Source organism: Lepidochelys olivacea (assembly GCF_965140295.1).
Source record: "Lepidochelys olivacea isolate rLepOli2 genome assembly, chromosome: 4".
Classification (NCBI taxonomy): Eukaryota; Metazoa; Chordata; order Testudines; family Cheloniidae; genus Lepidochelys; species Lepidochelys olivacea.
The window spans coordinates 115,030,435-115,055,996 of record NC_140414.1 but is presented as its reverse complement, the minus strand read 5'-3'; the positions used below and the strand labels follow the sequence as shown (position 1 = coordinate 115,055,996).

The 25,562-nt window shown below is 40.8% G+C and overlaps 1 protein-coding gene across 3 annotated transcripts in view; it reads right to left on the bottom strand.

Annotated features, from left to right (window-relative positions):
• Positions 1-2,481: 2,481 nt before the first annotated feature.
• The window catches only part of ADGRA3 (adhesion G protein-coupled receptor A3), a 114,714-nt gene continuing 91,633 nt past the window's right edge, over positions 2,482-25,562 (bottom strand). For all 3 annotated transcript variants that reach the window (XM_084625430.1, XM_084625431.1, XM_084625432.1), the window contains 5 exons: positions 20,869-20,993; positions 19,717-19,840; positions 17,269-17,414; positions 4,253-4,348; positions 2,482-4,073 (listed from right to left, as the gene is read on the bottom strand). In XM_084625430.1, coding sequence (XP_084481556.1) covers positions 2,831-4,073; positions 4,253-4,348; positions 17,269-17,414; positions 19,717-19,840; positions 20,869-20,993 — 1,734 coding nt within the window. In that variant the 3' untranslated portion in view covers positions 2,482-2,830. The remainder of the gene's footprint in view (positions 4,074-4,252; positions 4,349-17,268; positions 17,415-19,716; positions 19,841-20,868; positions 20,994-25,562) is intronic.

Sequence of the window (25,562 nt, the reverse complement as noted above, 5' to 3'; positions counted from 1 at the left end):
CCGTGCAGCAGCCGTCTGCCTGCTGCTGTGTTCCTAGTGCCGGGCAGAACAGGAGCATTCCAATGATTTGCTCTTTGTTCCCCGAACGGAGCAGCACAGCTACTTCATGGAGCTTTGAAAGGGAAGGAGCGCATGCCTGCAGGGCAGCAGAGATCAAACCACTGAGCAGAGCAATCAGGGCAGGCATTGTGGGATACTGGCGGAAACCAGTTCTGTCGACAAAACAATCAGCAGTGTCTACACTGTACTGTTTACAACAGTAAAGTGAGGGGAAAAGACAGGGGTGGAAGTTTCTTTTCGCCAAAACTGGGCGTTTTTCGCGACAAAAGTCCCATTGTAGTGTATACGTTCATGCTGTTTTGTCACCAAAAGACAGTTTTTGGCGACAAAACTTGCCAGTGTAGACAAGCCCCAACTGTACCAAGCCCTTTGTTTTTCCCTGCTGGAGGCCCCACGGTCCTACTACACCCTGCCCCCGGAAAGGAGCTGTGAAGGTGGGTCCTCCAGGCCTGCCGAGAAAGGCTGCACTGAAGCAACCAAGCAGGCTTAGATAAAAGTAGATGCAAGGCCTTAGCAGGTCAGTTCCTGGATTGGACCAGAGGAGCAAGGAAGGGTGCTCCTCTCTGGCCAAAGGAGCTCAAGGGACAACCAAAGTTTAGTTGGGAGAGCAAGAACACAAGATCTTTAACCTTAAGGTAAGGGATTAAGATAAAGGGGGCAGGTGGGAAGAGGCCCAGTAACAAATGAATTCAAGTGAGTGGCTGCTATTTACAGGGTCCTGGGGTTGGAACACATAGTAGCAAGCGAGCCCGGGCTCCCACACTGGTCAAAGGTGAAGTAGTGTAAATCCCGAGAGGGGACAGGCTTGTTTGGAAGCCTGAGTGAAGGGTTGAATTTAAATGGTCCACAGCAGGACCAAAGACCCTAGTGAGGGCAGAGAGACTTCATTTATTGGCTTCTTTACTACCTCAGAAGGGGTTCTTTTGGACTTTGTGACTTGGCCGGAGTGCTGAAGACCCGCCAAGTGAGGCTGACAACAGTCAGGTGGCACCAGAAGCAGGAAGAGGCCTGCAGTACCACATGCAGCAGCAGAAGGTGCTCAAGAGGTGAGTGCTTTCCCCAATTATATGCTAGTACTGTACAACATCCAAAAAAATCTGCTAACGTATGAATACAAAAAGCTTTAGATACTGGATCAACAACCAACAAGTAATAAATCACAAATGACACTTTGCATATACAGCTACAAACTCTTCAAAGCAGCAAAAGAATAAGCTTCACAGACTGAAACATTATACTGTCTTCCAGTCCCCACAAACTACCAAAATATAGAATGATTGTTGAGATATAATCAATATAAACAGAGTGAAATACAGGAAACTAAATATATACCTATTAACACTATCTGGCCTCTCTTTCATATTCCACTTTGCACCATATTCTGAAAAATATGCAGTTTAACTTTTTAAAATTAACTGTGCATCATTGTGGTGATTCAAATATTTTTGAAATTGCTGCCCAGATGAGTATAATTGAATTAAAAATGTCATTTTCATCCAGCTGTCATTTCTCCCCACTTTGTTCTTAGTTCCTGTCAATTTGATGACACTATAAAGGCCATTTCATGGTTTACTAACTTTCATGTAAGTTAGTAATGTCAAATAAAGAAGAAGCAACTATTTTTTTACACAGCTGCTTCTTAATATTAAATTAAAATGCTCTGAAAGGAAACTAGTGACTGGAGATTTCAGTGACATCAACTAAACTGCAGGGGACTACCAGTCAACATTTGAGGGACAGGTGAACTCAAAGGCCCTGATTCTGCTCTCCCACTGGTATAAAAATCAAAATTGGAGCATCTAAGTGGTAACTGTTTACTGAGATATTGCTATCACTTTTTCACAAGATGACAATAGAATGTGTTTTCAACAGGAGATGCTGAGCTCTTTTGAAATCTAGCCGTGGGTGATGAGCACTCCTGGTTCAGATTATAGAAATGATAACATCTAGAATTACTACAATTTACAAATGAACATAATAGCTCGAGGAGATGGAAGGCCAATGAATTAGGGACTGTGCTATGTACAGATATCAGCTGGCCAATATCAGCTAGAAACATTAAGGAAACATATAATTATACATTTACTACATAATTCACTTTTACTACATGAAAACATGACAAATTTATATATCACTTACAAAAGTGAGCTTAGAATTTCAACAGAATTGTCTTTAAATCACAAATCTTTTATTTTTAAAAATTTCGTTTCTCTGTTTCATTCAAACTTCAGGATTAATGCAACCAGCTGCATTACATGTGAAATATCGGCACTTTTAGAAACTGGTTTTTTTTGTTTTGGTTTTTTTTAAGCAACTAAAAGCTGTGGTAAAATTCCCAGACATTAAAATTAAGTAGTAAATCCAAAAAGACACACTATATCTAGTAATCTTGACAAAACAAACTTGCACATTACATAATGCTTGCTGGGAAAATACTCTTTAATACACATTTTAATACACACTTGAAATGTGCTGTGGACACATCTGGGGGGCTATCTGTAAGAATTTCTTAAAAAGTTCTGGTCTGCATCTCAACACTGGACCTGATGCTTAAAAAAAAAAAATATTCACAAAAGAGAAAAAGTTTCTTTGTAAAAAACACCAAAGATACTCCCAAAATGTATAAAACACTTTGCACGGCAGATTCTCTTTTCTCCTCCTTGCATGAAGTACCAATTGTTTGTAAACAGTTTTTAAAAGCGTTAATAGCTTTAGGGAATGTGTGAATCACAGTTCACATGAATTTTTCTCATGAAGTAGTACAATATTGCTACACAGTAGTTTCATGTTTCCATAACCCAGTCCTAATATTGCCAGTGCTATCTGCAGTGAGCAAGGGTCCATCCTGTCCACTGCCTTTAAGTTGTCCATTCTGAATGGCTAAATTTAAGCCATATGATTTTTGCTGGCTTTCAAGTTCAACTACTATTGGTTTCCTCAGAACATCCTTTTTGTTGTTTGTAGCAATGGGTTTTTCACTATTTTTATTGCTTTTCGGAAGTGTACTGCAAGCATCACTGCTATCTTGTTGGGACTGGTTATATTGGCGTTCTCTGTATGCTAAATAGGCTCTTCGACTCCTTGAATGTCCTTCACTGTTGCTTTGTCGATTTTTAGATAAGCCATTTTGTACACTTCCTTCCACACTGGTGGGGACATCGTATGCATACTCCCTCAACACTGTAAGCCTACTTGTGCGATGTCCCTTACTTCTGTTTTTATGATGCCGGCTTTGGTGTCCATTTGTTCGAAACTGAATCTCTAATGGAGCCACATGCATTTTGATGTCATTGTCTACTGAATGCTCAGTCAGACTGTTATCAAGCTGAGGACCTGTGTTCAGTGGTAAAGAATTAGGATGGCATTGAGCTGCTGCAGCCTGTATGTTGGTTAGTTTACAACCTTGAGAAGAATTTTTTAGGCTTGATGCACTCTTATTAGTGCACGAAGATTCCGCACTGCTGTTGGTACACTTAGGAGTCTCTCCATTAGTCCCACTGGAATTGGAGGGCTGAACATTAACTTGCACTGAGTATGTGCTCCTTCCAGGACAGCAGGCTGTTATCCAAGCATGCCTGACATCTTCCCTATTAACACAATGATGCATCATAAGAAAGGCACTAAGGCTTAAACATGTGATCCCAAAAAAGCAACTAACAATCAAGTCCATGGGATAATACAGAGAAACTGCCAAGGCCCCGAAAATCCACAAAGCAACATACAAAAACAAAGCGAGGCTTGCTCCCAGAAGCTGAGCTTGAAAACTGTGCTCATTCTCCAAAGCTGATGTGGAAACCAGTGAGACTGACACTGAATCCTGATGATTCAGGTCCCCATGTTCACTGGTTGCTAAACGCTGCTGTTCCTCAGCTGGCTCTTTAAGTTCAAATTTGCGTTCAGGGTGTCGTTTCAATTGTATAAAGATGCTGAGAAAATACATGCAGTTTATGAAAACTATGAAGCTAGCTGGTCCATAAAAGGCTCCTAAGCTAGGTTCCCATGTCATCCAGCAACTGGAAAAAAACACAAAAAAAGATAGCACATCAAGACAGATGACCTCTCAGAACTCACAATATTTCAGTATCATTTTGAACTGTTGAAATAAGTCTTGGCTATGTGGCATATCTTCCAAAAAATGACAACCAAAAATCATAACAATTTATTACAAAGCTGTCAAATATCCAATACTCACTATGGTGCATTAGGCCTGCTGCCGTAGTTCCTGATGTTAGCTGCTGCCGTTATCCCACAAACTATGATAGGGATTCCTCCGCCAATAAGGTAGAATCTAAAAATAGGACAGTTATTAATGGTTCTTCCAGCAGTTTAAAGAGACTTTATTTAGCCACCATGAGCTAAAAAGAAAAGAAAAGGCTAATCATAGAATCATAGATTTTAAGGTCAGAAGGGACCATTATGACTGTCTAGTCTGACCTCCTGCACAATGCAAGCCACAGAATCTCACCCACCCACTCCTGTAACAAACCTCTAACCTATGTCTGAGCTATTTAAGTCCTCAAATTGTGGTTTAAAGACTTCAAGATCTACAGAATCTTCCAGCAAGTGACCCATGCCCCACACTGCAGAGAAAGGCAAAAAACCCACAGGGCCTCTGCCAATCTGCCTTGGAGGAAAATTCCTTCCCGACCCCAAATATGGCGATCAGCTAAACCCTGAGCATGTGGGCAAGACTCACCAGCCAGACACCCAGGAAAGAATTCTCTGTAGTAACTCAGATCCCACCCCATCTGACATCCCATCACAGGCCATTGGGCTTATCTACCGCTAATAGTCAAAGATCAATTAATTGCCAAAATTAGGCTATCCCATCATACCATCCCCTCCATAAACTTATCAAGCTTAGTCTTGAAGCTAGATATGTCTTTTATCCCACTGCTCCACTTGGAAGGCTGTTCCAGAACATCACTCCTCTTATGGTTAGAAACCTTCATCTAATTTCAAGTCTAAACTTCCTGATGGCCAGTTTATATCCGTTTGTTCTTGTGTCCACATAGGTACCGAGCTTAAATAATTCTTCTCCCTCCGTGGTATTTATCCATCTGATATTTATAGAGAGCAATCATATCTCCTCTCAGCCTTCTTTTGGTTAGGCTAAACAAGCCAAGCTCCTTGAGTCTCCTTTCATAAGACAGGTTTTCCATTCCTCGGATCATCCTAGTAGCCCTTCTCTGTACCTGTTCCAGTTTGAATTCATGTTTCTTAAACATGGGAGACCAGAACTACACACAATATTCCAGATGAGGTCTCACCAGTGCCTTGTATAATGGTACTGAACACCTCCTTATCTCTACTGGAAATACCTCGCCTGATACATCCCAAGACTGTGTTAGATTTTTTCACAGCCCTATCACATTGGTGGCTCCTAGTCATCCTGTGATCAACCAATACTCCGAGGTCCTTTGCCTCCTCTGTTACTTCCAAGTGATGCGTCCCCAATTTATAACAAAAATTCTTGTTATTTATCCCTAAATACATGACCTTGCACTTTTCACTATTAAATTTCATCCTATTGCTATTACTCCATTTTACAAGGTTATCCAGATCTTCCTGTATGATATCCCAGTCCTTCTCTGTATTGGCAATACCTCCCAGCTTTGTGTCATCCGCAAACTTTACTAGCATATTCCCGCTTTTTGTGCCAAGGTCAGTAATAAAAAGATTAAATAAGATTGGTCCCAAAACTGATTCCTGAGGAACTCCACTAGTAACCTCCTTCCAGCCTGACAGTTCACCTTTCAGTGTGACCCGTTGTAATCTCCCCTTTAACCAGTTCCTTATTCACCTTTCAATTTTCATATTGATCCCCATCTTTTCCAATTTAGCTAATAATTTCCCATGTGGAACTGTATCAAATGCCTTACTGAAATAGAGGTAAATTAGATTCATTGCATTTCCTTTGTCTAAAAAATCTGTTACTTTCTCAAAGAAGGAGACCAGGTTGGTTTGACATGATCTACCTTTTGTTAACCCATGTTGTATTTTGTCCCAATTACCATTGACCTCAATGTCCTTAACTACTTTCTCCTTCAAGATTTTTTCCAAGACCTTGCATACTACAGATGTCAAACTAACAGGCCTGTAGTTACTCGGATCACTTCTCCCCTCCCCCCTAACTTAAAAATAGGCACTATGTTAGCAATCCTCCAGGCATATGGTACAACCCCTGAGGTTACAGATTCATTAAAAATTTTTGCTAATGGGTTTGCAATTTCATGTGCCAGTTCCTTTAATATTCTTGGATGAAGATTATCTGGGCTCCCCCGAATTAGTCCCATTAAACTGTTCAAGTTTGGCTTCTACCTCGGATGTGGTAATATCTACCTCCACATCCTCATTCCCATTTGTCGTCCTACCATTATCCTTAAACTCCTCATTAGCCTCATTAAAGACTGAGGCAAAGTATTTCTTTAGATATTGACCATGCCTAGACTATCCTTAACCTCCACTCCATCCTCAGTGTATAGCGGTCCCACTTCTTCTTTCTTGTTTTCTTCTTATTTATATGGCTATAGAACCTTTTACTATTGGTTTTAATTCCCTTCGCAAGGTCCAACTCTACATGGCTTTTGGCCTTTCTCACTTTATCCCTACACGTTCTGACCTCAATAAGGTAGCTTTCCTTGCTAATCCCTCCCATCTTCCACTCCTTGTAGGCTTTCTGCTTTTTCTTAATCACCTCTCTAATATCCAGGTATCATCTACCTGAAAATCAGATACATTCCCAGGATTTTGGAAACTTTAGACGGTGCTTTACTGAGAAAAGTAAGGTCAGTCACAGGTAGCTAGCTGGCAGATTGGGGCTTTGGTGAAATCATTACCCTCAATCTCAAGGTTTCCCTCATGATATAACCTGCCTTCACCTGCTAACAATTGATGGCTTCTCCCTCAGACTGGGAAGAGAAAGGGTAAGTCATTTCAGTGAGTCAGGCCCAGGAGGAGTTGTCACAGAAGCCAGCAGCAGAGTGCAGAGAGACAAGGCAGTAAGCTATCAACCTGGTGAAGGTTGTTAATCTTTCATCCTTTTGCTTAGGTACTGTGTTAAGTTTGTTACTGGCAGATCACCCATATCGGACAAGGAAAGAGATATTATTGTATATGAATTCTCAAGCATTTGCAGTTTTGGAGAAGTCCTGTTCTTCAGAAAAGGAGGAAGATCTCAGACACAGCAGCAGCTTGTTTCACAAAACAAAATTTTGGTGAAAGTGTTCAGGGAGCTCTGGGGACAGCACGCATGTATGTGTGTGCAGGGGGGACTTGAAGGAGCTGGGAAGGAGTTGGAGGGGCTCAAAGAAACAGGATGGAACAGAGGATGGGGGGGAACTAGGGCAGCTGACAAGAGAACAGGCATAGACAAGGGGCTCATAGCCTATATTAACACTAACTCGTAAGCAACAAAGGGCAACTCTGTTGCTAAGTGTAATCCACTGGCTCCCTGTTTGAATTTGGCCCAAAGCAAAGTCCTGTTTCTACATTACTTGACCGTAAATGGGTTGGTGTTCCTTGTTATTTCAGTGACTGCCTCACCACCTGTAGCCCTCTAAGGCAGATGCATGACAAAAGGGGTCTTACTGACTGACTTGCTGGGGACAGAGCGTCCATAACAGTGGGTCATCGACTAGCTTGCCAGAGGACATCAGAACGAACCCAACACTGAGTATATTCAGCTCAAAAAGTGAGCTGAGTATATTCACCTCTTCCAACACACCCTAAAACACCACCATAGTAAGAGTCTCACAGGGACACAGAGTAAAAGGAAGGAGGAGTCATCAGAGGATAATAAAAAAAAAGATAGAAAGGAGAGGAGGAGGTGATAAAAGGGAAAAAGCGTGAAAATTCCTGAGCCAGGAGACCAATTAGATCAAATGAGGATATTCTGAGTGCTAAGTAAGTTGATAAACACAGCTTTTAGATATTATGGTACTAGAGGCTTCACAAACATTAGCTAATTGCTCCTCACAACGTTCCTGGTAGTTCGGTATTATTCCCAATTTATAGACAGGGAAACTGAAAAGACATTATGGCTAAAATTATCAAAATTAGCTCCTTAAGTTTGTTTTTCAGGATGTAAATTAGCAGAGTGATTTTCAAAGGTGCTGAATGCCTCCTCTGACTGAAGTCAACAGAAGTTTAGGGTGCTCAGCATTTCTAAAAATCAGGCCACTTATTTCGTTGCCTAAGTATGGATTTAAGTACCTAACTTCAGATATCCAAACACTAGTCTTTAAGTGATGAGGACTCTTGGTGGTATGGACAGAGAGGTTAAGTCACCTCATGTCATACTAAGCCAGCAGCAGCAGAGGAAGGATTATATTTGGGACTGACTCCCAATCCCATGCCACACTAGTTGCACCTTAAATATGTTTTAAAAAAAAATCAGAAAAGGCAGCATAGTTCCTAACCTGAAGAGCCTGCAATCTAAAACAGAAAGATGGAGTGATATGGAAAAGGAACAAACAAGAAGTAAGGTGGCCAGATGGTTATTGGTACATATAGTATCACATAAATGTAGGGCTGAAAGGAAACTCAAGAGGTCATCTAGTCCAGCCCCCCTGATCTGAGGCAGGACCAAGTAAATCTAGACCATCCCTGACAGGTGTTTGTCTTACCTGTTCTTAAAAACCTCCAATGATGGGGATTCCACAACCTCCTTTGGAAGCTTATTCCAGTGCTCAGCTATCCTTATAGTTAGAAAGTTTTCCCTAACAGCTAACCTAGAGCTCTCTTGCTGAAGATCAAACCGATTTACTTCTTGTCCTACCTTTGTGGACATGGAGAACAACTGACCACCGTCCTCTTTATAACAGCTTTTAACATGACCCACCACCCCCTCTTTTCTCAATATGTAACATGCCCCATCAGCTCTCGTGTTAATATACCTCAGAATATTAGCTTTTCTTCACAACTTCACCAATTGCTGACTCACATTCAAGTTGTGATCCACTACAACCCTGAGATCCTTTTCAGCAGTACTAATGCCTAGCCAGTTATTCTACATTTTGTATATGTGCATTTGATTTTTCCTTGTGCTATTCTGTTGCACTCATCTTTAGCAATTTGTTCATGTTTCCACTTTTTATAGCTTTGATTTTCAGGTAATTAAAGAATTCCTGATGGAGCCATATTGGCCTCTTACTATTCTTCCTATCTTTCCCTCACATCAGGATAGTTTGCTGTTGTATCTTTAATAATGTCTCTGAGAAACTACCACCTCTCCTTTTTCTCTTATATTTTCTTCTCATGGGATTTGACCTACCAGTTCTCTGAATCCATTTAAGTTGGCTTTTTTTGAATACCATTGTCATTTTGCTACTCTCACTCATTTCCTTCCTTTCCTAAGAATCATGAAGTCTATCATGATCAATCTATCTATTCATGATCACTTTTTGAGAGTCACTACCAATTCCTCCGTTAGTCTTGATAATGCAGTTTTAACCATGAGACCTTCTTTGCTTTCCATTGTGATAACCATAAAATATAAGCTCCACTTTCTGTTGGAGGAATAAATTTATTTTTAAACTCTTTTGCCATTCCTGTACTGAAGACTGACAATCTCCATAACAACTGTAATTGCACTTTTTCCGAAAAAAATTAGTAATATAATAATCTGTATGAAATTATTTGGTATTAGGGTGCATAACAGATAGAAATAAATGAAAGGTAAAGTAGTTTTTGAGATCCTGCAACAGATGAAGAGAGGGATGGAAACAAGCACAAACAGGAGGAAAAAATGGAAGACAGATACAGACAAGATGAAACAACAAATTCCTCCAAGCCTATGCTAGGGCTGTATCATACAGTCCAAGAGAACCTACCTTTCTATCAGCCTCCACAGAAGCTTTCAAATCGCACCCCAAGGAGTAAATTGAATGAATCCTGAAGGTATGTCTAAACTGGAGCTAGGTGAGAATTCCAGTTCAGGTAGACAGACATACCCACACTAGCTCTAATCAAACTAGCATGCACATATAGCAGTGGTTGCATGAGCAGTACGATGGACTGGCCATACAGCATATAATTCTATGTGAAACCCTAGGTACAACCTTGGACAGCTAGTCCCTCCTATCACTTGTGCCATCAATGTTACACTTTCCATTTTTAACTATAACAGGACCGCTTGGAAATAGTGACCATAATATAATAACATTCCTGTGGTGGGAAGAACACCTCAACAGCCCAACACCGTGGAATTTAATTTCAGAAAGGGGAACTATGCAAAAATGAGGAGGTTAGTTAAACAGAAATTAAAAGGTACAGTGACTAGAGTGAAATCCCTGCAAGCTACATGAACACTTTTCGAAGACACCATAATAGAGGCTCAACATAAATGTATACCCCAAATTAAAAAACACAGTAAAAGAAGTAAAAAAGAGCCACCGTGACTTAACAACCATGTAAAAGAAGCAGTAGAGATAAAAAAGTATCTTTTAAAAAGTGGAAGTCAAATCCTAGTGAGGTAAATAGAAAGGAGCATAAACACTGCCAAATTAAATGTAATAAGAAAAGGCAAAAAGGAGTTTGAAGAACAACTAGCCAAAAACTCAAAAGGTAATAACAACATGTTTTTTAGTACATCAGAAGCAGGAAGTCTGCTAAACAACCAGTGGGGCCCCTGGACGATCGAGATACAAAAGGAGCACTTAAAGACGAGAAATTAAATGAATTCTTTGCTTCAGTCTTCGCAGCTAAGGATGTTAGGGAGATTCCCAAACTTAAGCCATCTTTTGTAGGTGACAAATCTAAGGAATTGTCACAGATTGAAGTGTCACAAGAGGTGGTTTTGGAATTAATTGAGAAACTTAACAGTAACAAGTCACCGGGACCAGATGGCATTCACCCAAGAGTTCTGAAAGAACTCAAATGTGAAATTGTGGAACTATTAACTATGGTTTGTAACCTGTCCTTTAAATCAGCTACTGTACCCAATGACTGGAAGATAGCTAGTGTAACACCAATATTTAAGAAGGGCTCTAGAGGTGATCCTGGCAATTACAGACTGGTAAGTCTAACGTCAGTACCGGGTAAATTAGTTGAAACAATCGTAAAGAATAAAATTGTCAGACACATAGAAGAACATAAATTGTTGTGCAAAAGTCAACATGGTTTCTGTAAAGGGAGATCACGTCTTACTAATCTATTAGAGTTCTTTGAGGGGGTCAAACAGACATGTGGACAAGGGGGATCCAGAGGGAAGTTGGGATAAGAGGGAAGATCCTTTCATGGACTGAGAACTGGTTAAAAGACACAGAACAAAGGGTAGGAATAAATGGTAAATTTTCAGAATGGAGAGGGGTAACTAGTGGTTTTCCCCAAGGGTCAGTTCAAGGATCAATCCTATTCAACTTATTCATAAATGATCTGGAGAAAGGGGTAAACAGTGAGGTGGCAAAGTTTGCAGATGATACTAAACTGCTCAAGATAGTTAAGATCAAAGCAGACTGTGAAGAACTTCAAAAAGATCTCATAAAATTAAGTGATTGGGCAACAAAATGGCAAATGAAATTTAATGTAGATGAATGTAAAGTGATGCACACTGGAAAAAATAACCCCTACTATACATACAATATGATGGGGGCTAATTTAGCTACAACTAATCAGGAGAAAGATCTTGGAGTCATCGTGGATAGTTCTCTGAAGACGTCCACGCAATGTGTAGAGGCAGTCAAAAAAGCAAACGGGATGTTAGGAATCATTAAAAAAGGGACAGAAAATAAGATGGAGAATATCTTATTGCCCTTATGTAAATCCATGGTATGCCCACATCTCGAATACTGCACACAGATGTGGTCCCCTCATCTCAAAAAAGATATACTGGCATTGGAAAAGGTTCAGAAAAGGGCAACTAAAATGATTAGGGGTTTGGAACAGGTCCATATGAGGAGAGATTAAAGAGGCTAGGACTTTTCAGCTTGGAAAAGAGGAGACTAAGGGAGAATATGATAGAGGTATATAAAATCATGAGTGGTGTGGAGAAAGTGTATAAGGAAAAGTTATTTACTTGTTCCCATAATATAAGAATTAGGGGCCACCAAATTAAATTAATGGGCAGCAGGTTTAAAACAAATAAAAGGAAGTTCTTCTTCACTCAGTGCACAGTCAACCTGTGGAACTCCTTGCCTGAGGAGGTTGTGAAGGCTAAAACTACAACAGGGTTTAAAAGAGAACTAGATAAATTCATGGAGGGAAGTCCATTAATGGCTATTAGCCAGGACGGGTAAGGAATGCTGTCCCTAGATTCTGTTTGTCAGAGGGTGGAGATGGATGGCAGGAGAGAGATCACTTGATCATTATCTGTTAGGTTCACTCGCTCTGGGGCACCTGGCATTGGCCACTGTCGGTAGACAGGATACTGGGCTGGATGGAACTTTGGTCTGACTCAGTTTGGCCATTCTTATGTTAACAAGCTGGTTCAATCAGAGCTAGTACAGGTATGTCTATCTGAGCTGGAAATTACACTTTTCAGCTCCTGCATAGACATACGCTGACTCTCTACAGACTGCTTCAGAACCAATGGCTGCGAAAAACTATCATTGTACTCTGCTGATGGGAACACACATTTGGAAAGTCTTCCCAAGGAACCTATATCCAACCTGCCTGCACCCACCAACCAATAGACTGTCTCCCAAAGTTCAGTATATTCACTCATCAAGATGTTCTGGACATCCTAAAGAAATCGTGACCCAAGCCCTGTGAATCCAACTCTTGCTTTTCCTGGCTTCTGAAAGAGTCATGAACTGGTATCACTCCTAATCCAAGTAGCTAACAACTCATTCAGGGAAGGAATCTTCCTTCCTCCTTCAAACACGCAACAGTCTGACCAACACTGGAAAAAATCTACCCACCCTGGATACATTGACTCTAACCAACTAGCACCCTGTGTCAAATGACCTGTTCCTGAATAGTCTCAGAGAAGCTAGCCCAAGGCCAACCACAAGCTCATCTAACTGAAGTGAATATCCTAGATCTGATGCTATCTGGATTCAGGCCAGCGCATGGGATGGAAACAACTTTAGTGGCACTGATGGATGATCTCCTGCCAGTCCATTGTTTAGACTTGATCCTGAATTCTTCACTAACACTATGCTCTCACCCTAGCAGCACCCAAGATTAATGCTTTCTACCATCTCTGGTTGGCAAGGAGACTGTCTCATCCTCATGGATGGTGACCTGGACTCAGTTATGCATACCTTTGTCACCTCTTGGCTAGATCACAGTAACGCAGTAAACATGGGAATGAGCCTTCAGGCCTTAGGAAACACCAACTGATACAGAACTCTGAAGCACATCTCCCCAGCAACATAGGCTACCACGACTATATCAAACCTGCCCTCCACTTTCTACACTGGCTTTCCACAGAACGTCAAATCAAGTTCAGGATCTCAGTCCTTGTCTTCAAAGTGTTCAATGGTCTGGGCCAGGATATCTGGGCCAGGATATCTAAAACATCACCTAAAGCTCCAGAATGGAGACCATGGTTGACAATTTTGCTCCTCAGGTACAATCTAACTCTCCACAATTAGGGTAAAAGTTCGCCTGTGTGGGACACAAAACTTTCTCAGGGGCCAACCCGAGACCGTGGAATGAAATCCCCCAGGAATTAAGGACCACCACAAACCTTCACTTTCTGGTCTACATTCAACATGCATTTCTTTAGTCTTGCCTTCTCAAATACAGAATCATAGAAGATTAGGGTTGGAAGAGACCTCAGGAGGTCATCTAGTACACCCCCTGCTCAAAGCAGGACCAACCCCAACTAAATCATCCCAGCCAGGGCTTTGTCAAGCCAGGCCTTAAAAACCTCTAAGGATGGAGATTCCACCACCTCCCTAGGTAACCCATTCCTGTGCTTCACCACTCTCCTAGTGAAATAGTTTTTCCTAATATCCAACCTAGACCTCACCCACTGCAACTTGTGACCCTTGTTCCTTGTTCTGTCATCTGCCACCAGTGAGAACAGCCTAGCTTCATCCTCTTTGGAACCCCTCTTCATGTAGTTGATAGCTGCTATCAAATCCACCCTCAGTCTTCCCTTCTGCAGACTAAATAAGCCCAGTTCCCTCAGCCTCTCCTCATAAATCATGTGTCCTAATCATTTTCATTACCCTCTGCTGGACTCTCTCCAATTGGTCCACATCCTTTCTGTATGGGGGGCCCAAAACTGGATGCAATACTCCAGATGTCGCCTCACCAGTGCCAAATAGAGGGGGATAATCACTTCCCTCAATCTGCTGGCAATGCTCATACTAATGCAGCCCAATATGCTGTTAATCTTCTTGGCAACAAGGGCACACTGCTGACTCATATCCAGCTTCTCGTCCACTGTAATCCCCAGGTCCTTTTCTGCAGAACTGCTGCTTAGCCAGTTAGTCCCCAGCCTGTGGCAGTACATGGGATTTTTCCATCCTATGTGCAGGACTCTGCACTTGTCCCTGTTGAACCTCATCAGATTTATTTTGGCCTAATCCTCCAATTTGTCTAGGTCACTCTGGACCCTATCCCTACCCTCCAGCATATTTACCTCTCCCCCCATCTTAGTGTCATTCACAAACTTGCTGAGGGTGCAATCCATCCCATCATCCAGATCATTAATGAAGAAGATGTTGAACTAAACCTGCCCCAGGACTGACCCCTGGGGCACTTTGCTTGATACCCGCTGCCACCTAGACACTGAGCCATTGATCACTACCTGTTGAACCGGACAATCTAGCCAGCTTTCTAACCATCTTATGGTCCATTCATCTAATCCATACTACTTTAACTTGCTGGCAAGAATACTGTGGGAGACCGTATCAAAAGGTTTGCTAAAGTCAAGGTATATCACATCCACCACTTTCCCCATATCCACAGAGCCAATTATCTCATCATAGAAGGCAATCAGGTTGGTCAGGCATGACTTGCCCTTGGTGAATCCATGTTGACAGTTCCTGATCACCTTCGTCTCCTCCAAGTGCTTCAAAATGGATTCCTTGAGGACCTGCTCCATGATTTTTTCAGGGACTGAGGTGACCCTGGATTCTCCTCCTTCCCTTTTTTAAAGATGGGCACTATTATTTGCCTTTTTCCAATCGTCCGGGACATCCCCCGATCGCCACGAGTTTTCAAAGATAATGGCCAATGGCTCTGCAATCACATCAGCCAACTCCCTCAGCACAGTCGGATGCATTGCATCCGGCCCCATAGACTTGTGCATATCCAGCTTTTCTAAATAGTCCTTAACTTGTTCTTTCACCACTGAGGGCTGCTCACCTCCTCCCCATACTGTGCTGCTCAGTGCCTCATTCTGGGAGCTGACCTTGTCTGTGAAGACCGAGGCAAAAAAAGCATTGAGTACTTCAGCTTTTTCCACATCATCTGTCACTAGGTTGCCTCCCCCATTCAGTAAGGGTCCCACACTTTCCCTGACCACCTTCTTGTTGCTAATATACCTGTAGAAACCCTTCTTGTTACCCTTCACATCCCTTGCTAGCTGCAACTCCAATTGTGCTTTGGCCTTCCTGATTACACCCCTGCATGCTCAAGCAATATTTTTATAGTCCTCCCTAGTCATCTGTCCAAGTTTCCACTTCTTGTAAGCTTCTTTTTTGTGTTTAAGCTCACCGAAGAATTCTCTGTTAAGCCAAGCTGGGCACCTGCCATATTTACTATTCTTTCTGCACATCAAGATGGCTTGTTTCTGCTCCCTCAATAAGGCTTCTTTAAAATACAGCCAGCTCTTCTGGACTCCTTTCCCCCTCATATCAGCCTCCCAGGGAATCCTGCCCATCAATTCCCCGAGGGAGTCAAAGTCTGATTTTTTGAAGTCCAAGGGCCATATTCTGCTGTTCTCCTTTCTTCCTTTTGTCAGGATCCTGACCAGAACAATCTCATGGTCACTGCTGCCCAGGTTGCCACCCACTTCTACTCCCCCCACCAATTCCTCCCTGTTTGTGAGCAGAAGTGTGTGTGTATTTAAAAAGCTTCCAAAAAGAGATACTCTGCTGTATACACTTCTTTCCTTGGTGAGAGGATGAGTGAAGAAACATGACAGATGTTAGTCATGTTGCTTAATGATGTACTGGAAGGTGCTCACATACTATAATGATGAGCATAGTATAAGAACCTATTTAGAATAGTTTTATTTATTTATTTATTTAAAGAAAATTTGCTTAAAAGTTACTCAAGGAAAGCAAAACGAACACTTGCTAACTCTTGCATTAGTTATTTAGTAATTACCGCCTACTTTCTCTGATTAAATGGATAAACTAGGTATTTCTGCCCTCAACTGTTAAACATAATATAATTCGATTTTATCCAATGTTCTCAATAAGAAAAGCACTTTCATATTAGCTGCTGATTTATCAAATTTCTGAAACAAGTGTTCCATTTCCATTAAATGGAAACAAAGCCAATCAACTTCTGCCACCTTGTGGAGAATTCTGGGTTAGCAAGGTTTAATTAATATTGATATGACTTTAGCACAGCTCTGGAATAAAACCTTTTAATGCTGGATTAAAATAATAATTCTCAAGAAAAGACGACACTACAATTTACTTGAAGAAAAAATAATTATATTTCAGTAATTTTAGAAGACATGAAGAAAATCTTAACTGAAATGCATTCCTGTAATTTTCTTATTTACCAAGTACTAGTAGCATGTCTAACACATTTTTCCTCTCTAATCACAGAGAATTTGCTGAACAGTTTCGTCTTGAATTGAAGCAATTTTTTTTTGACGTTCCAGTGTTTAAAACACAGGACTAGGAGTCAGGAGATGTATGGTGAGATTTTCAAATTAAATGGGAACAGTGTGAGACCAAAGCTGAGCACGTTTGATAATTCCACCCCAAAATCCCAATCCAAAAATTCTGCTACTGCTATCACGTAGGATCTTGGGTAAATAATTTCATGACTTTGTGCCTCAGTTTCTTAATCTGTGAAACAGGAATACCACCCTCCTCTAATAAGAATGATCCTCTTTCTCAACTTCATGATTGTTTTGGGGCCTATATTAATAATTTGGAAACAGCTTTGAAAGCCTTGCAACAAAGGTATTGTATTGTAAGAGTGCCAAATATTATAGCACTGTGTTACTGGATTTTCCCATGATAGTATTTCCCACTTCATTCAAAGCACCCAAAATTATGTTTAGTTCAGAAATTCTAACTGAAAGACATACGATAAAGCAGACATTAAACAAAACGGTGCTCTCACCTGAGCATTGGTCTAGGTGGAGGAGGTGGCTCATCAGGATCTTGACACCTCTTCGCTTTTTTAGTAACTTGTTTGTAGATGTTACGAGATGTCACTCCCAGCCACAGTAGTGTGGCAAGAGTAGAATAATGCAGAATTATCCCAACCTTGAAAATAAAGGTTAAAAACACAAGCTTTACTAGTTCAGACAAAAGAATCTTTTTATAATTATTTATACAACACCTCATGCACCTGAATTTTTTTAAAAGTTCAGCTCTTCTACAGAATATTTTTGTTTTATTTTGGCTTAGTTTTAAATGACAAACCACCTAAAATGATGGTTTCTTACATGAATGGATTAGGCATTTAAAAATAAACTGAAAAACAGGTACAACATTCACAAATGTAATAACATTTGTTATAAACCAAATGTATTTATAACTTATGTAACACATACATTTTAAAAAATGTCAATATAATGTTACGGCTAGGCATTTAAATACAAAAAAGTGATGGAACAGCAAAAGTAAGGTTCTTATGGTAACTATCTTGTACACGCTGCATGTGGTGGGCCAGAAAGTGGTTGGCTAACAAAATAACCCACTGACTTTAATGTAAGGCAACCAGGAGCCACAGTACATATATTTGGATACAAATGTAACAGTCTTAGTCATTCAAATTAATAGATTCATGGAATTAGTATGAATTATTATTAGGAAAACAGTAGCTTAATTCAGACTTTTTGTGATTACATATGTAACGTTAAAGGTGCATTGACTGTTTACTTTTCTAAAATTAAATTTTCTTGGGTGGTGTTTAAGAAAAAGAAAAAACTGCCTGTGCCCACTGAAACTTTGAATTTCACACTTTTATTGAAATGAATGGAGTGAAGGGGAGCAGAGTTCACACATCACTTTAGTGACAGCAACAAAAAAGGTAGAAACGACACGTATTGTTTCCTGGAAGACGAGTGCGAGTGCGTGCATGCACCTATACTGCACCGTTTTTTTGTGTACATGTAGTTCCCCTAGCACAGTTATAAATAGCAGTGCAGACAGTGAGGCATGGCTTAGCTGTGTAAAGACACACATAGGATGTGGGTGTGAACCTGAGTATATACCCTACATGGCTCTCTACTTGTCTGGGATGTGCCTCCCCCTCCTCCAGTGCTCTTTTAAAAAAAAAAAAAAAAAAAAGAGTACTGTCACACTGCCTCCCTACTGCTGGAGCCTTTCCCTATCACAGGAAAAGACTCTGGAAGTAGGGAGGCAGTGGGAAAAGGCTTCAGCAGTTCCCTGCTGCTAGAGGCCTTCCCCTTCTAGAGAGAGAGAGAAATTCTAGCAGCAGCGCAAAGCTCCGGCAGTGGGACAGCAGCAGGAAAAGGCTGAGGATTTTTGTTATTGAACCTACGCTGCCCTTTTGAATGGTCAGCCTTATATACAGGAAATTAAAAGGAAAATGAATGTGTCGTGAAAAGTAAGTATTTTCTTTAGCCACTCCAGGAGTCACCCTAATATTCAGAGTGAGTTTTAAACTAGATGTAAGAAACAGAAATGATAAAAATTCAAGAAACATTTCACTGACATTGATACAAGATGGCACCTGCTATTACAGCTGAAACCCTGAAACTGGCTTAGACATGACTTTCTGAGCTCAAACATCAGTCTCAGCAGAGCTACAAACACTCAAACCCTATATAAAACAAACACTCTGAAATTACAGAAAATCACAGAACAGATGAAACTGGTGGCTTTTATTTATAAAAACCACTGGTCTTTGAAGTGGAAACAAATCCTAAAAAGGGAAGGAATGAGAAGTCACTTTCTCATTCTAAGTAGAATAATAGAACTGTAGGGCTGGAAGGAACCTGAAGAGATCATGTAGTAGGAAAAAGTAAATAGTCTACTACTTTTTTCCCCCATATGGCATACAAAACCATGCACAGTTCTTGAAACAACTGATTTTAGAATTGATAGCCTTTAGAAATAAAACCACTACATAAAGGAACTTGAGATACTACCTCCAAAACTCTAAAAAAACAAACATGTGTTCTCTTTCCCAACACCCAGTCCTATTAATCTTCCAGTTTTCAGACTGGCCCTAATTCTTTCCCTCATGAGTGGATGAAGATATATGAAACCTCTATCTGAAGCCAAGATTTACTGCTGTTTTGCAAATCATATAGAGGAGTGATGAAGCTGGTAACTTCTTTCCTCAAATAGAATCAGGTATGATTGTTAAAAAATCCATGCTCTGTTTACATACCAAATTTAAATAATTTCCATATAGTGTTGCTAAGCAAATTTTGGATTTGCCTTATCTTTCTCTGAAGAAATTAGGGTAAAATAATTGAGAGAATATTTGCTAAAATATGACCATAATTAAATATTTTAAAAATAGCCATGGGTCACGTATGTATATTTGATTACGATTTCTTACATTTCTAATCTTACTTCTGTGTTTACTTACGGCTTGGCAGATGCTGGTGCTTTTGGTCTGAGTTATACCTCCAATAAACATCACACATGTCAGGAAAATATGGAAGCTCACGTTAACTAACATATGCCAGCTTTTAACGCTGATCCTGATCACACTGTTAAATAAAAATATGTTAGTCTATATAACATATAATTACATGCTTCTCTTTCAGAAACACAGTTTTGGCTCCTAAGTACCTAATCCTTTTTGAACATGAGACTTAGGCATTGCTGTGCTCAGCGCTGCAATGCTTAAATACCTTTAAAAACTGGTCCTTAATTCTAAAGAGGGGTTTCTTACTTCATGTACAAGGAGGAAAGAAATGTAGCCATACATAGTATTAAGGCTTAGCTGTCAAATCCAATTCCATTTAATCATGGATATTTGCACCAACAATTTGTTTGCAGAAGCAAAATATTCTGATACAATTCTGTGATACAAAATGTGCCAGTCAAAAAGGAGTTCTGACTGAAGATTTTGGCTTTAGTATATAAAACACTATTTGTGATAGGGCATGTATGAGACTTTTCTGTAGGATTTCTAAACCTAAAGGATAATACGTGACAACATTCTGAAGTGTGTACGAGTCTGAAGCTGGCCTTTTAAAACTTAGATTTTGACAGGGCTCTGTACCATATATGCCTAAGCTAGTAATTCATTTATGTACATTTATGCTTCACAGAATTCAATTGTTTTTTATACTGATTATTTTTAAGCATTTTTTCAATTTTCTTCGATTTTCACGTTCACATTGGGGAAATTATGGTGGTTGTCAGACTATTATTCAGTGATAAGAGACGTTGAGATTGAATTAGTTAAAGCTTTATAACCATTAAAACAAATTATCAACAGTACATGTCAAAATATACAAAGTAAATATTTAAAGACAGCCTTAAATCAAATTCTGAACTTCTCAAGCAGTATTTTTCTTACTTTGCCTATATGTAAATTTGATCATCATTAATGGAAATATTTTTTGTTCATTTGCATGTGTACGATAAAACTGACATTTACTGGGGAAAAAAACCTGAATCCTTCCAAGCCTCTTTATATTAATGTTTCCTTGATTTCATCCAATAAATCTAAGTGTAAGTGTAACTTGGGATCTGCATTAGATAAATCTCCATTCTTTTTATTTCTTACCTATGGTGGTATATATAGCTGACTATGATCATCAAGAGGCACATTAGCAGAACTATAGAAGTAGCATAAATAACTGGATGCAAGAGAGCAGATGGTTGGGTATACAATTCACCTCCTGCCAAATCCTGACAGAAAAAAAAAAAAGAAGTGGCATTAGTCAGCTTTTTTCTCCCACTTTGATGATAGGCAAAATAAGGAACTGGGACTTTCATTTAAAAATCCAAAAAAACACACAGGGAATATATTTCAAGTCATACAGTAAACACATAGTCAAGTTTGCAAGTCACGGCAGTTCAGTGTGAATGAAATCATAAAAGCTTTAACACAACATTTTAACTTCATGTATTCAAGTTTAATTAAGTAAGCAATTTACAATGGAGCTATTAGGAATTTACCTACTTTATTGTTAAAATACATTCAACCAGGGCCGCCTCTAGGATTTTTGCCGCCCCAAGCAAAAATTTTTTTGGCTGCCCCAGCTTTTTTTTCCTGGCTCGCCCCACTCTGCGCCAACTCCACCCCTTTCCCAAATCCCCAGCCCTGCCTCCTCCCCTGGGCATGCCACATTTCCCCCCGGCATTGCTTCCTGCAGCTTCCCCCCTGCAACTCCCCGCCCTAGCTCACCTCCGCTCCGCCTGCTCCCCTGAACATGCTGTTGCTCCACTTCTCCCCCTCCCTCTCAGGCAAGGGAGAGGCAGCGCGTTCAGGGGAGCAGGCGGAGCAGAGGTGAGTGGGGGGGAGCGCAGGAAATAATGGGGGGGGGGGATAGAGGAACTGCTCCCCGCCCCAGCTCGCCTCCGCTCCACCACCGCCGCCTCCCCCGAGCGCTGCTGCTTGGCTTCTCCTCCCTCCCAGGCTTGCCGCGCAAAACGCGGCAAGCCTGGGACGGAGGGGGGAGAAGCAGAGCGGTGGCAGCGCGCTCAGGGGAACCGGTGGAGGCAGAGTGGAGGCGAGCTGGGGTGGCGGGGGCACATTTCTAGGGGTGGCATGCCCAGAGCCGGAATGCCGCCCCTAGAAATGTGCCGCCCCAAGCACCTGCTTGTTTTGCTGGTGCCTATAGCTGGCCCTTTATTCAACACACATAGTACTTATATCCGTTTGGTTAGCACAAGCAGTAAAAAAGTCATTTGAATTACAATTACATTTCTGTAACTGATATTAATACTATACATATATTTTTTGTAAAATGGCTATGATTACTAAAAACAACTCTTCAGGGTACAGATATGGAGACCTGAAATTGAAGTATGATAATATTCCAAAAACCCACTAAATTGTTGTATATATGTCCTTTTTTTAGTACTGATCGTGACAAAACGGCTAGATGAGTTTGTGTATGTATAATAATAAAAGTTACATTAAAAGGATGTTGAGATTGCACAGATAAGCATTCAAAACTTTTCAGGAACTGTTAGAATTAAAGTTGCTTATTGTGAGAAATAATGTATATGAGAATACAGATCTAGTATAAACTTAAAGGTAAACTACACTAAAGGGTAGTTGTGCACTTTTACCCAGTTAAGGCTCAATGGTCAGTTCCCCAATTCTCTTGTTGCTGTCAACAGCTGTCCAGACATATCTAAATTTATAATAAAGAAATGCTGAGGAATGCATGATGAAATGGTCGTTTCCGTTAGACAATTTTTTAATGGACCTTTTTGAGGCCTTCTTTGGGATGCTGTTACCATGTGTCACTGAACTGTTTACCTAGAGGACTGAACTAGGGCAACTCCCTCAAAGCTGGCTTCATGTTTTTCATTTTTGATATTTCGGGATTCACACAGCGTATGGTTGCAATATGGCTATTTTAAGGAAACTGCTGTCTTATGTGTGACATTCCCAAACTCACATTTGACCAAAACTTGCCACTTCGATGTGAAGGGACCATGTTTTAGGGCTTCAAGCGTATTTCACACCTGAGGCCCAGAGACCTCGTGGAAGGTACTGTATGGGGCAGCAAGCTAGAACCACAATGATATACAGCAGGGGTCTACAACCTTTCAGAAGTGGTGTGAAGAGTCTTCATTTATTCACTCTAATATAAGGTTTTGCATGCCAGTTATACAGTTTAACATTTTTAGAAGGTCTCTTTCTATAAGTCTATAATATATAACAAAACTATTGTTGTATGTAAAGTAAATAAGGTTTTAAAAAGCTTCATTTAAAATTAAATTAAAATCCAGCGCTCCCCGGACCAGTGGCCAGGACCCGGGCAGTGAGAGTGCCACTGAAAATCAGCTCACGTGCTGCCTTTGGCACGCATGCCATAGGTTTCCTACCCGATATACAGCAAGGTAAATGCAAAAGGACTTGTAGTCTTTCAGACCAGTAAGACACCTGATCAGAGACTGACATTCTTAGCTCCCTGGAAGTCAAAACCATGGCTATACCAGCCTGACCAATCTCCCAGTACCCAAAGACCCTGGAAACATGAAGTACCATGACAGCTACGTCATTGCCTGATCCCCTTGACTGCATTTACAACTCCTATGTCATATGACAGGTTTCAGAGTAGCAGCTGTGTTAGTCTATATCCACAAAAAGAACAGGAGTACTTGTGGCACCTTAGAGACTAACAAATTTATTTGAGCAAAGCTTTCATGGGCTACAACCCACTTCATCAGATGCACAGAATGGAACATATAGTACGAAAGATATACATACATACACAGAACACGAAAAAGGTGGAAGTTGCCAAACCAACTCTAAGAGGCTAATTAATTAAGATGAGCTATTATCAGCAGGAGAAAAAAAAACTTTTGTAGTGATAATCAAGATGGCCCATTTCAGACAGTCGACAAGAACGTGTGAGGATACTTAACATGGGGAAATGGATTTAATTTGTGTAATGACCCAGCCACTCCCAGTCTCTGTTCAAGCCCAAGTTAATGGTATCTAGTTTGCAAATTAACTCCAGTTCAGCAGTTTCTCGTTGGAGTCTGATTTTGATGCTTTTCTGTTGCAAAATTGCTACCTTTAAGTCTGTTACTGAGTGACCAGAGAAGTTGAAGTGTTCTCCGACTGGTTTTTGAATGTTATGATTCCTGATGTCAAATTTGTGTCCATTTATTCTTGTGTGTAGAGACTGTCCAGTTTGGCCAATGTACATGGCAGAGGGGCACTGCTGGCAAATGATGGCATGTATCACATTGGTAGATGTGTAGATGAATGAGCTCCTGATGGCATGGCTGATGTGATTAGGTGTCATAATGGTGTCACTTGAATAGATATGTGGACAGAGTTGGCATCGGACTTTGTTGCAATGATAGGTTCCTGGGTTAGTGTTTTTGGTGTGTGGTTGCTGGTGAGTATTTGCTTCAGGCTGGGGGGCTGTCTGTATGTGAGGACTGGTCTGTCTCCCAAGATCTGTGAGAGTACGGATCGTCCTTCAGGATAGGTTGTAGATCTCTGATGATACACTGGAGAGGTTTTAGTTGGGGTTTTAGGTGATGGCTAATGGTGTTCTGTTACTTTCTTTGTTGGGCCTGTCCTGTAGTAGGTGACTTCTGGGTACTCTTCTGGCTCTGTCAATCTGTTTTTTCATTTCAGCAGGTGCGTACTGTAGTTTTAAGAATGCTTGACAGAGATCTTGATGTCATATGAGTTTCACAGCCATGAGAGCTGAAGGGTTCTAACTCCTTTTTGTCTTTTTTTCCCTCTTTTTATTCTGTCGCTTTGTATTTATTAGTTGGGAGATGGCCCAGCCTTTTTATTATTTTAGGGTGCGAATGTGTGGCTGAGCGCACACATGTATTATTGCATGCAAAGATCTCATGAGGAAGCACCAGAAAGAACAGTCCCCAAATTTAAATAGCCCTAAAACGCTGTGTTGTAAAATCTTTGAATATAGCATTGCATGAAAATGGCCAGAGAAGGCAAGCTGTTCGCTATAATTTAAGTGAGCGCTGCTAAACATCCACTTTTCAGAGTATTTTGTTAAAAGTCTGTATTTGTGGGTTTTGTTTTTGTTTTTTTTGGGGTGGGGAAAATAGATTAGCCATTATAAATGAGAGAAAGCTACTTACCTTATGTAACTGGAGGTTCGAGATGTGTGGTCCCCTATCTGTATGCCAGTGTTGGTATGCATGTATGCCATGTGCCCAGAGCTGGAGAGTTCTGAGAGCAGTATCTGTTGGTCCGCACATGGGCCCTGGCTCACCTCATGCCACTGACTGAGGAGATAAAAGGCTGGGTGGACCAACCTCCTCTCCAGTTCCTTCTTTATCACAAATCAGAGAAGATCAAAAGCAGAGGGGAAGGAGAGTGGGTAGGGGAATACAGATAAGGACTCCACATCTCAAAGAGCCTCCAGTTACTATAAGGTAAGTAACTTTCTCTTCTTCTTTGAGTGCTGGTTCCTATGTCTACTATACTGTGGGTGACTGACAAGCAGTACTCAAAAAGGAGGAGGGTGAGAGATTGTAGATGGCAGAGCTGAATGAAGGACTGACATTCCAAAATATGCATTAGCCAAGGAGTGCTGTACCAAGGCATAGTGTCTCGCAAATGTGTGGATGGAAATCTCAAGCAGAGGCACCTGTGACTCTGGCAGACCAGGCGTCAGCTCATGTCAAGCCTTTTAGGCCTCAACTGAGCACTGACAAACTCATAGCTGGAAAACAGTCTATCTCAGCTCTGTGTTAGCACTGTTAAAATAGGTGTTAGATTTATAAGAATATGTTTAAACTTTATGA